We start from the raw sequence: 12,046 nt of genomic DNA on the forward strand, positions 1-12,046 counted from the left end.
TGGTGACAGTGACTGCCAGACTCCAAGGCTGCGCATGTGCTATTTACCTAACCTGGAGCGACATGGAGTCCTGGCGATACCCCGCCAAGCTTCCAGCAGATGCCCCACCCCGAATTGGGGGATAAGCCGCCTGCATTAGCGCAGATACAGCACGGACGTCACCGACTGGTCACAGGACTCACCGCGCCAGGCCAGTACGGAGCGAAGCCCCCCAAGATATTAACTCCGAAAGGCGAAGAGAAAGGGCAATTGAGGACAAATTGCGGGCGGACGGGAGAAGAAAATATCCTTGCGAGCTCTCCTCCTCGCAGTCCTCTTTACTTTCCCGAGCCAAGCACGCACCAAAGATGGCCGAATCAGAGAGCCCGCCAAAGATCGTCATCCATGGCCGCGTCCACGACCTACCCGACCTCTGGGATGGCCACGATGACTGGACAGGCGTCACGAGCACTGCAGAGAGGAAACGTCGACAGAACCGCCTCAACCAGCGCGCCTATCGTGAGTCTCCCACCCCTGCCCGGTGCGATGCACGTAGCTGACGTTGCCTTCGCCAAAGGCCGTCGGAAGAGAGGTGCAAGCAGCAACGTCCCACCACCACCACCAGCAGTACCACCACCAACCAGGGACGACGAGGTCCAGATCCCCACTGAAGACGCTCCATGTGTCCTGGCCATCTGCTCCTCCTACACCACCTCCACCTCTACCATATCATCACCCAGCAGCAACGATGGACCGCTGCAGCAGGCCCTCGTAAAGGTGCAGGATGACGAGCCACATCCCTGCCCACGACAGGACTCCCAGGACAGTCTCGAAGATGACCCCGAGACCTGGGACGCGAGCATCATGCAGTGCACGCCTCACCGCGTCGCCCGCATCCGCAGCCTCATCCGGCAGGCCTACGAGGACCACGCCCTCCACGCGCCCCGGATCGACCAGCTGCCCATCCTCATCCGCATCAACGTCATGAACGCCATGGTCCGCAACGCCGTCCGCATGGGCATCCACGTCCACGGCCTCTGCCACGAGGACTACCTCTCCCCCTTTACCGTCCACGACCCCCCACACCCCAACACCGTCCTTGTCCACCGCCTGCCCGACGCCCTGCGGCCGACTGACCTGCAGCGCGCCTACGCGCACCACCCCTGGACGGACCTCTTCCCCTTCCCCCGATTCCGGGACAATGTCCTGCGCGCCATGCAGGCCGGCCTGCTCGACGAGGACGAGCTGTGCGCCGATGTCATGGAGGTCCGTCAGGCCCACGTCGCCGAGGCCCCGAGCCTCATGATCTGGGGCGAGAGCTGGGACGCCATGGCCTGGGAGGTGACGCCTGCCTTTATCAGGAAATGGGGCTGGCTGCTCCGCGGCTGCCAGGACATGATGGCCGCCACGAATGTCTGGCGCACCAGGCGAGGGGAGAGGGCGCTGCCTGTCTTGACTTGGTTGCAAGAGAGTGCGGTACAGTAATACAATCCGTTGACATGTACGTGCTTACATGCTGTCATACGCGGTATATATGGTTATATATACACACACCTATATACATATATGTATATCTCTATACTGCATGTGCCTCTATACAAACCATCTACAGCTTCGTCTCGCTCAGGTGCTTCTCGTTCACCAGCACGTAGCGGTACCGCGCTTTGCCGGCCTCGAGGTCGACAATGGCCTGGTTCGCGTCGCTCATCGGCCTCTTCTCCACCCACGGCTCAATCTTCTTGTCCACGGCGAGCTGCAGCATCTCCTCAATGTCCGCCGGCGACCCGATGCCACTGCCGCCAATCTTGATGCCCGCGCCCAGCAGCGCGAAAACGTTGATCTCGGGGAACTTGCCCCCGTCTGGCGCGCCCACCTGGATAAAGTTGCCATTCGTTCGGAGTAGGCGCAGGTACCGGCTCAGCGGCATGTTGGCGCTCGACACGGTGCAGATGATGAGGTCGAGGGTGCCCTTGCCCGTCTTCCACCAGTCCTTGTCGTCGTCCGTTGCAATGTACTCGTCCGCCCCGAGCGCGAGCACCTCGTCGCGCTTGCTGCGCTTGCGGCTGATGCCCACCACTTTGTCCGCCCCCAGCGCCTTGGCGAAGAGCACGCCAAAGTGGCCCAGCCCGCCGACGCCCACGATGCCGACCGTCATGCCGGGCCCGCACCCGTTGTTGCGCAGGGGCGCGTACACCGTGATGCCGCCGCACATGAGGGGAGCTGCGTACTCGCTCGGCAACCCGTCGGGGATCTTGATGGCGAACTTGTGGTGCGTCCGGTTGTAGTCCGCGTACCCGCCCATGGACATGCCCTCGTCCCCCGGGTAGCGACTGTCGTACGTGTTCACCTTGACGCGGGGGCAGTAGTTCTCCCGACCCTGCGAGCAGTCCGGGCAGTCGGCCTCGAGGCATGAGCGTGCTTGTGCGCCCACGCCCACGCGGTCGCCCAGCTTGATGTTGTTCACGTTGGAGCCGACGCGCACTGCGCGGCCGACAATCTCATGGCCCACGCAGCAGGCTGTCCACACATCTTGCGTCAGTAGAGAATATAGGCAGTACCTCAATGCGGGACTCACGGTAGTTGGTTGCTCCCCAGCCCGACTTGAGCGTGTGCAGATCCGAGCCACAGATGCCACAATGCGTGATCTGGATGTCGACGTCGTCCTCCGTCCACTTCTTGGGCTCGAAAGTACCCCATTCCATCTTGCCATTGAAGGCCTCGGGCGAGTGGCCCAGCCAGCCTTGGAAAGTGTAGTCTGTCGGCATGTTGAACCCTGGGGAGTACGAGACAAGTGTCAGTGAGAGGAGGGATCTCATTCACCTTGAGGGGTGGGCAAGTGGACGTTTACATACCTCTCATCGTCACTGTAGTTTGGCTACTTATGGAGCCGGCAACTGTCGAGTCACCACAGGAAACAGACCCACGGATGCAACCGGCTTATATGTTTGACTTTCATGGAGCCGTTAGTACTGGCTGGACTGGTATCTCCATCGAATGCGGGGTGACGTTGGCGGGGCGGGCGATTTACATCCTCGGCACAATCTTGACTCGTGTCGCATACGTCCAAGCCCCAAAAGACGAATTGCGACGAGCTTGATAGAAGAAAGAGACTCTTGAATCGTCAGCCAGACAAGCTCATGCATACTATGTGGCCTGAGACTGTGAAAGCTTGCAAAGCTCGCTACTATTATGACGGAGGTTGGCAGACTGCGCCGTCATGGTTGGCACCAGCAGGCGCATAACCCACTCCTGTGGCTCTTCCAAAGACCCGTGAGGATGCCGCACTCCAAACTACGCTTGCGAAGCCTTCCTCGCAATGAAAAGTGGACTTGAACTGCATGAAGCTATTTCACGGTAGAGCAGACCGCAGTGGCTATGAGGCCACGGTGGGTCCTGCAAGGCTGTCGACACACACGGAGGCAGGCCTTAAACCCGTTGTGCTTTCGCAGATAAGAACGTGCGTGCATTTGTTGGTAGCCTCGCAGCTCGCCAGGCCTCAAGCATTATAAGAATGATGTCCAGAATGCAAGAAGACCAGGGGCAACAACCACCATTCCTCAGACTCAAAACGAGGTCACTGCCATTGTGATCATCGTCTTGCAATACCATCCTATACCTTCTCGCTGTACAAAGTAGGCCCCGTCCTGCGCTTTGCCGAATCGCCATGACTTCAGTGTGGTTCATCACTGGGTCTTCCCGAGGCCTGGGCCGAGCCATTGTCGAGAAAGCCCTTGACACTGGCGCCAATGTCATTGCCACGGCCCGTAACCCGGATTCCCTCCAGGACCTCGTCCAGCGCTACGGTTCCGACCGCTGCCTGGCTGTTGCCCTGGATGTGGCCGAAGAGGACCAGGTCGCCAGGGCCGTGCAGACTGGCTTCGAAAAGTTCGGTCGCGTCGACATTATCGTCAACAACGCCGGCTATGGCAACCTCGCCGCCATTGAGGACATTACTGCCAAGGACTTCCGCCAGCAGATGGACACCAACTTTATGGGCGTTGTCAACGTCACCAAGGCTGTTCTCCCCATCCTCCGCGAGCAGAAGAGCGGCCACATCTTCCAGGTCTCTTCCATTGGAGGTCGAATCGCGACACCGGGCATGTGCGCTTATCAGAGTGCCAAATGGGCAGTCGGGGGCTTTTCTTCAGTCCTCGCGCAGGAGGTCGCGCCATTTGGTATCAAGGTGACGGTGCTGGAGCCTGGAGGCATCCGCACCGACTGGGCTCGCTCTTGCACGGAAGCTGTCGAGATTTCCGCGCCCTACAAGCAGACGGTTGGGTACATGGAGAAGATGGTGGCTGATGTAGTCGGGAACGAGATTTCCCTTCCGGAAAAGGTCTCTCAGGTCATTGTCGACTTGGTCGGCAAGGAGGAGCCTCCCCTGCGTTTGTTGATCGGCCCTGATGCTGTCGAGTTTGCAAGCAAGGCGGCCAAAGCGCTCGCAGAGTCTGACGAGAAGTGGCGTTCTGTAAGCGAATCGACAGTGTAAAGTTGGATGGCCAATGCAAGGACACTGGCAACTGAGATGATTGATAGCTTTCCCCTGCAATCCTTATTCTGAATACACACTCACAGTCAGCACATCTCGAATCTCATGTGATTAGTTGCCGCGCCCCGCCCCGAATGTCGCGTTTCGAATCCCTGAACAAACACGCGGGACGGCTGCATGTACGTAGCTCCTAGCTTGCTCAACCCCGGATGCAACGTGCAAGTGCTGCAAAGAGCGCGGCTGGCACGGGGGTCACCGAGGCGGTGTGACATGTGGAAAACACAATGGTGAATACTGTTGACCAGCATCCTTCTCCAAGGTCGTAATTAGCACTCTCGCTCAATCAAGCTCAGACCTGACTCCTGAGTCTCGAAATAAGCCCGCGGCTCGTCTAATGACATTGGGCCGATCCCATCCATTGGAATGGAGATGACATAGCAGGCCATCTTGACGCGAATTTGGCAGTCATCATCTCAATGGCCTCATGGTCGACGGCGCAGGACTGAAGAAGAAAAATTGCGATTGTCCACGAGACCTGAAAAGATGGGGTAAACATGGGGGGCATTCTAGATCCCGGCGCCAAGGGCCCAAGGCCCAAGGGGAGGAAAGGGGCAAGATTTGCAGTGCATGAAATGATGGGGGTCGCTACGACACGCACTGCCCGCGGCCGGTGTGGCGGCGACACCGACGACTGGAGTCAGAGATCGTGAATTTGCAAGTTGGGCGCCGGCACGGAGTCGTGGTGTTGCTTTTGGCGACGATGTCAGGGGTCGACCCTTGACAATCGTCCTCGTGACTCTTGGGCAAGGGCCGATGCCAGAAGCTCAATTTCGGGGATGAGTGTAGCTTGATGCGAGCACTGCCAGCGAGACGACAAGACATCTGGAGCGTGGGGGCTGTTGTCGCCGTGTCGTGTCCTGATTCCAGAATCCAGATTCTGGTGTCGCGTCTCGTGTCTGTGCAGGTGGGTGGGCTCGCGTATTCCGCGGTCCTGGACTGATGGGTGGGAATTGGCCTGGTCCTGTAACACTGTTGCTTTTAAAGGTCAAGTTGATTAACGTATTCCGACAAGTTGACTTCATTCACACTGGATGTGACAGACGATCGAGCAATTGTGTGGAATCGAGATCATATCGAGGAACGTTGACAAGGAAGATGATGCAAGGAATCGATCACTGGGCGGGTTTGCATTGTTGGCACGAAAGCTCCGCAGACCGAGATTGGCAGGAATTGTGATGTTGCGTGTGAATGGCTCTTTCCCATTTTACCTCACGGACCGCCTAGTTCATGGCGGCACACCATCTCCATGTCCCGTGGGGAAGCGTCGGGGCTGTAGTTATTGATGGTGGCTTTGGACATTCTGGAATGAGTCGTCTCAAGGTCTGCTCGACTCACATCTGACCGCAAAGTGATTGTGGCCGCAGACGTGCAATTGACTCTGAAGGCGTGGAGCCACTCCGGCACTGCCATTAGCGTCTCCGCTTCAGGCACCCTTCAAAAAAAAAAACTTGAGATCTAGGCGGCTTGGCCTGTGGCAGGCATCCGCCCACACCAGAAGCTTGGGGTGTGTGCACATTTGCATCCGTAAATATTTTGGGCGCCAACCATGGAGCGCGATGGAGCTGCAAGCTGCAAGCTGAGCTGCAGCTGATGGGGGCAGAAGGGTCCAGCCTGGTCTCCCGCTGCAGAGCGACCCGCTCAGTCCGGCCTTCGGACCTCCCTCTCCACCAGGTGTGCAGAACGACCTTTCTGGACAGGATTATCGTGAGTTGTTCGGGGCGAAGCAACTGGAAGAGCTCGTGCAGCACACGGAAGACTGGAGGCAGCAGACTTATAACAGATGCTCTATCCCATTGTTGCAGCCCACACTTTCTAGCCTTCTTCAAGTCGTATTCCACCATCTTCTCTCTCATCCATCACCCAAACCCAGCTGTGACAACAACAACGAAGCTTCCAACCTGCTCTAAAGCAAGCGATTACACGAGACGATCCCCTTCAGCCTAATACAGCCAGCCCTCGACCACGAAACAGCAGATTCGGCCGCCATTCCTCCCACGAATCCGACCCACGACGCAAGGCAGCGTTGACCTGTAATCGACGTCGTGGCCACCACCCCCCGCCACGAGACACCAAGCCTCCCTTTCACTGGCTCCTCACCCCCTTTACACAGAGGAAACAAAATCCGTGCGATCCCTCCCTCCCTCCCAGGCTCTCGAGCTCTTCTTTCTCAACCAATTCGTCTCGCATCTTGATTCTCCCCATCTCTCCTCTCGCCCACACAGCACATCATGTCTTCGGCCTTCGCCCCCATGATGCGACAAGCAGCTCGCCGCGCCGCTCTGTCCACAGCACCTCGTGTCGCCGCGCGCCCAACCTTTGCCGCGGTGCGCCACCTCCACCGCGTGCCTGCGCGCCAGGACAAGCCTGGTGAGCACGCCCGTATCGACAGCGACATTGAGATGGAGCACCCCGCCGAACATGAGCTCCCCAGCAGCAAGCCTGTGCACGGCACCGGCGGCCAGTACGTCAAGCCCACCCTGGCCACCTTCTCACTCGAGGGCCAGGTCGGCATCGTCACCGGCGGTGCCCGTGGCCTTGGTCTCGTCATTGCCCAGGGCATGGTGTACTCTGGCTCCGACGTCGCCCTGGTCGACATGAACAAGGAGGAGGCGGAGAAGCAGACCAAGCTCCTCATCGACGCCTTTGTCAAGGAGAACCCCAACGCCGAGCGGTAAGTCTATTCTTTTATCAGCTCAGGATGAGTTGCACTTTGTGTTCCCGGCATGGTCTGACAAGAATCACTATAGTGTCCCCAAAGTCACCGCGCACTACGCCGATGTTTCCGATCCCGAGTCCGTCGAGGCCTGCATCAACCAGGTCCTCGCCGACCACGGCAAGATTGACACCCTCGTCACCTCGGCCGGCTTCACCGAGAACTTTGAGGCCGTCAACTACCCCATTGACCGCATGCGCAAGCTGTGGGCTGTCAACGTGGACGGCACCTACCTCTTCGCCACCGGCGTCGCCCGCCACCTGATGGAGCGCAAGGCGCAGGGCAGCATGGTCATGATCGGCAGCATGTCTGGCTCCATTGTCAACGTGCCCCAGCCCCAGGCGTAAGTCATCAGTCCCTCTTGCCTTTGCCGTGTTCTCAGCGACTAATCTTTATCCAGTCCCTACAACGCCGCCAAGGCTGGCGTCCGCCATCTCGCTGCCTCGCTCGCCGTCGAGTGGGCTTCTGCCGGCATCCGCGTCAACTGCATCTCGCCCGGCTACATGCTCACTGCCCTCACCGCCAAGATCCTCGACGAGAAGCCCGACCTCAAGAAGAAGTGGACTTCGCTCATCCCCCAGGGAAAGATGGGCCAGCCCCAGGACCTCATGGGACCTGTCGCCTTCCTCCTGTCCGACGCTGCTGGATACGTTACCGGCGCGGATATTCGCGTCGACGGCGGCTACACTGTCACATAAATAGGTATTCGTCTGGGGACCGATCTGCGAAACGAAAATGGCGAGCATGGAAGAAGCGTGTCACTTGCGATTTGGTAGCATATGGGAATTGTGGTCGCTGGACTGGCATGGTCCGCGATGGCGTTGGGCGTCTCATGATACAACACAGCCTGGCTAGAAATATTTAATTAATAACAAGAACAATAATATCGCACCCAAGAGCACGTTTCTATACATGTTTTGTGAGCTTCTTCCACCCGTCGCTCGTATGGTCCGATTCGACAAACAAACCCTCACCACGAGTTGTGGAAAACGTTCACCGTTACCCCAACGGTCTCCAACGGTCCCCCTCATGCCTGCCCAGTTCTCGCCTTTTCCCCCGCTCTCCGCAACGCAGCCAACGCCGCGTGTAAAACGCTACACCTACACTGACCCAAACTAAGCACACTACCAACGTATTCATGGCAATTGCGAGCTTCATTTGTGCAAAAGGGCGAATCCTCCAGCACAACAATTGCCACCCCCAAATTATGTTTACAGTTGACCAAGAATCAACAGCTGCCGCTTGGCGAAGGTGGGGGGCCTACAGGAGCACTCCGTCGTCCGTACGGTACTGTAGCGTTCAGCGGGTCCGGAGGCGGCAGGAACCGAGCACAGCAGCTGTGCGTGTGGGGGCGACCACACAGTTCCACCGCGATGCAGCCGCGGCCGCAGCGACAAGGGTTTTCATGTTTGCACTTTACAAAGACAAGCTGTGGCCCTGAGCCGCGAGCGAGCGAGCATTCTGTGCGGACCTATATCTTGGGCATTTCGATACTAGGTCTAGTGTAGGGCTTGGTGGGCGCTACCTAATTGTTCCAGTCATGAGGAAGACCCAGACCCTACCGTTTTGTACTACGCGATAGTATCACTCTGGCTTCCATGACCGTCTTCGTAAGTCGGGGGTAATGAGTTATCCGCGAAGGATACGCCGTTCAACGGTGGTCACAGAGTAATGTTATTCACTCTTCACCTTATGTTTTCTCGGTTTGCCATTTTCAGCCATTTCTTCCCCTACAAAGTATCGGTGTGGCTGTCCCATGTCGGAAGAAGTACTTGTCAGGTGGCAGTGGATGTGGATAGCAGGTGTACGATTAGATTCAACGCTCGTCGCGGTGCGACGGCCGCTGCAAGTAGGCGACGTATAAGCGAGATTGTCCATTGGAGGGCAAAGGAGCCGCTTGAATATTGAAGCTGAGGACGTTGAAGGCTCAGCATTCGTCTCTTCGTTCTATAGCTGATCACTCTGACAATGATAATGGATTCCAAATCTTGCGTTCCCATGCCCACGTTGGACTCGGATTTTGGCCGGTGGAGCTTGTGCATCCTGGCGGGGCGTCTGTCCTTCTAGAACTTTGTTAGAACGCCTTGGCATGGGAGGTACTTATTGTCATATTGGTCATATCATGGTCAGGGTAAGGTTGTGACTGTAGCTCCTTTTCAAAAAGACGAAGACGCACAATGCACGGAGCCGTTGGTGAGCGTAAGAGGGTTCGCCGGCTATTTAACTATCATAATGTTTAACGGACGGCTCGAGATGCTGCCATTTTGTGTACGATTCAAGGTCCCGGTAGTGAGACAGGGCATTTCCCAAAGAGTTACAAAACCTTGCCAATCTGATAACATTAATCAACGCCACCATGCGATGAAACGTTGGAGCCCACGTTGTCAGGTGCGTTGCATCCAACAACCATGTCCGTCCCGTCCGCCCGGACGCCGCCGGTCGAGTTCATGGCCTGCCTGTTGTGTGACACGGAGCCTCGCAGCCACTCAATCCTCCATGCTTCAATCTTCGCGCACGGGTCCTGCTGGGGAGCAGCATGAACAGTCAACCACAGTTGCGGCCCAACTTTGCAGTCGGGCAAAGTTTGCTTGCTGGGTTATTGGCACGATTAATAACGTTCTGAGAGACTCATCAGACTCATCAACCTCACCGGTCGACGATCAGCATCTTGGGGGCTTCAGGGGACTTTTCCACTGCTGGATCCGCTGGGCCGACCTCGTGGATCGGATGCATGGTACCCTGTCATATCCCTGCTACCTTCTCCAATTGAGCAGCACATGTAGCCTTTTCAAGGGATAGCATCTGCGACATAACAATACGTGACAACGGACACTTCTTTGGTGATCTTGATTCGCTGCTACATAATTCCTGTCGAAATACCTACATGGAGAACATTGGGGCAGATTTGAGGCGTCGGCCGAGTTTTGTCGGCTAAATAAGTACGTGACGAGCAATCCAGACGGTTGCTCGACATCGCAATTTGTGCTGAGCTGAGACAGTATCAGCATCGAAAGCTTTGTCTCTGGCTTCGCATCGAGACATAATAATACGTAGCAAAGCCAACAAGGATCAAAGTCGAGGAAATCATCTGGTAGGACGACTCCAATCGGTGCCGCCGAGGTGCGCGCACTTAAGCCCGTTTTCGCCAGCAGGAAGCACCGGGGGCGTCGAACTTGCCTTGAACAGATAAGTTAGCAAGCATGACTCGACATGATGACAAGGTACGGATATTACAACGAGTATCCTTTGGCTGAAATTACAAATTCTCGCACAAAGAGTCATGGTCGTCATGATGTATTCCAGCAGAACAACTCTGTCACTCGTGGGTGGAGCGCTAAGCTCTAATCCAAATTCAAATTCCATCCACGAGATGCTCTTCGTTTCCAGAGGTGCCTGCCCGCCCAGTTCAGTCGCACTGGACCTTCTCACAGTGGGGTAGATGCCCAATTATAGGTCCATTCGGGACTGGACCGGGCCTACCTCAGCTGCAATGCTTTGGCTACCCCCCTTCCAGGACTGTCACCAGACCCCTGGAGCTGGCTAAGGCAGGACCGGGCCCGCTAACATGAGTTGGGCAGCACATCCACGCGGCCAGTCCCTGTCCTCCCTGCCTGCCTGAGCCGGCCACGCCCTTCACCAAGAGGAGTGTTGCAGCCAGCTTGCCGATCATACCAAGTAATAGTACATGCACGCGAGACACTGGCATCGGTATCTGACTTCCGCATGTCCAAGAGCCAGGAGAAGCGGCTGTGATTCCCATTGTGTCTTGTTCTAGTAGCGAAGATCCCGGGAATATGCATCCTCTCTGGCGACTTGGCCCGTGATCAGGTCCCAAAGGGGCAACAAGGCCAAAGCTTCTTCAGCTCATTACTATAAGGGGACTTGGGTATCCCAGTCCTCTGACCTGGATCACTATCGGGTATGCGAGACTGGAGCTCAGAATCCCACCCGTCGCTTGCAAATTGGATCATCTGAACACTTCTAATACTTGCTTCACTTCACTTTAGGTTGCTTCCCAGCCTCAGATCACTGTCACCTTCCGCTCACTTTCTCCTAACTTAGTCTCTTGCGAGGCGCCCCTGGGAGCCCGGATCAGATCTGAGCAGAAACTAAGAAGAGGCTAGAGCGCTAGGCCCGGGCCCGCATTGCTCTTGCCTCTCTGGAGTACAATTTCACCTCCCTTCTTCGACTCCTCTTGCTTTCGCACCTTGGCTTCTTCCCATTCACCTTGTCCGCAGCAAAGCGCAGCCACCCGCATCTCCTCGTCCAGTCGTTCGTTGTGCGGGCGATACGAACCTTTGACGCAGCTGTCCGGACGGCCATCTTCGAGACTCCAGTCTGTGTCTCCGTGCGCCCACCCCGTTCAGCGCCAGCATTTGGACCTTCGAGCCGACCTACAGGGTGCCTGCAGCTTTCGCCACGACACAGCCAACCTATCGCTGCAGCGGCTACTACCGCCAGCTTCCTTCGCCTATCAACTTCCTTGTCTTGCGCATTGTGTGATCAGGGTCAAATATTCAAATCCCGGGACAAACAGCAAGCACAGGCGAAGATTCTTCACGTCTTTCATTCGCCTCCGAGACCATATCCGTCCTCAACTTGCCTCCTGCAAATTCGAAAAGACGTGCCTCGGCATTCCAACGTCCTCGATTTCCCGTCTTTTCTCACTATAGCACATACGTATATGCCGCCCAGACACCCGGAATCCCACATGGCATATTTCCGAATTTCGCCTTTACTACCGTCAGCTGCTGCTCGCGGTTATTGCGAACTCTACTGACCAGTGGACAAATTTTACAACTGCG

General features: G+C 56.7%; 4 protein-coding genes across 4 annotated transcripts; 3 read left to right on the forward strand and 1 right to left on the reverse strand.

The window, feature by feature from the left end:
• Positions 1 to 35: 35 nt before the first annotated feature.
• Positions 36 to 1,605, forward strand: F5Z01DRAFT_55055 (uncharacterized protein). The gene is made up of 2 exons (XM_046260620.1): positions 36 to 498; positions 557 to 1,605. The coding sequence occupies exons 1-2, from the start codon at positions 348 to 350 to the stop codon at positions 1,462 to 1,464; spliced, it is 1,059 nt and encodes a 352-aa protein (XP_046119378.1). The 5' UTR covers positions 36 to 347; the 3' UTR covers positions 1,465 to 1,605.
• On the reverse strand, positions 1,586 to 2,744 carry F5Z01DRAFT_673398 (chaperonin 10-like protein; the record flags this gene model as incomplete). The annotated part of the gene is made up of 2 exons (XM_046264935.1): positions 1,586 to 2,496; positions 2,555 to 2,744. The coding sequence occupies 2 exons, from the start codon at positions 2,742 to 2,744 to the stop codon at positions 1,586 to 1,588; spliced, it is 1,101 nt and encodes a 366-aa protein (XP_046119379.1).
• A 475-nt stretch (positions 2,745 to 3,219) lies between these two features.
• F5Z01DRAFT_55024 (uncharacterized protein) lies at positions 3,220 to 4,880 on the forward strand. Its single transcript, XM_046260615.1, has one exon. It carries the CDS (start codon positions 3,644 to 3,646, stop codon positions 4,466 to 4,468), a length of 825 nt encoding a protein of 274 aa, XP_046119380.1. The 5' UTR covers positions 3,220 to 3,643; the 3' UTR covers positions 4,469 to 4,880.
• A 1,897-nt stretch (positions 4,881 to 6,777) lies between these two features.
• F5Z01DRAFT_680954 (uncharacterized protein) lies at positions 6,778 to 7,939 on the forward strand (the record flags this gene model as incomplete). The annotated part of the gene is made up of 3 exons (XM_046265639.1): positions 6,778 to 7,199; positions 7,276 to 7,584; positions 7,642 to 7,939. The coding sequence occupies 3 exons, from the start codon at positions 6,778 to 6,780 to the stop codon at positions 7,937 to 7,939; spliced, it is 1,029 nt and encodes a 342-aa protein (XP_046119381.1).
• Between the last annotated feature and the right edge of the window lie 4,107 nt (positions 7,940 to 12,046).

This window comes from Emericellopsis atlantica, assembly GCF_019669845.1.
Source record: "Emericellopsis atlantica unplaced genomic scaffold F5Z01scaffold_10, whole genome shotgun sequence".
NCBI lineage: Eukaryota > Fungi > Ascomycota > Sordariomycetes > Hypocreales > Bionectriaceae > Emericellopsis > Emericellopsis atlantica.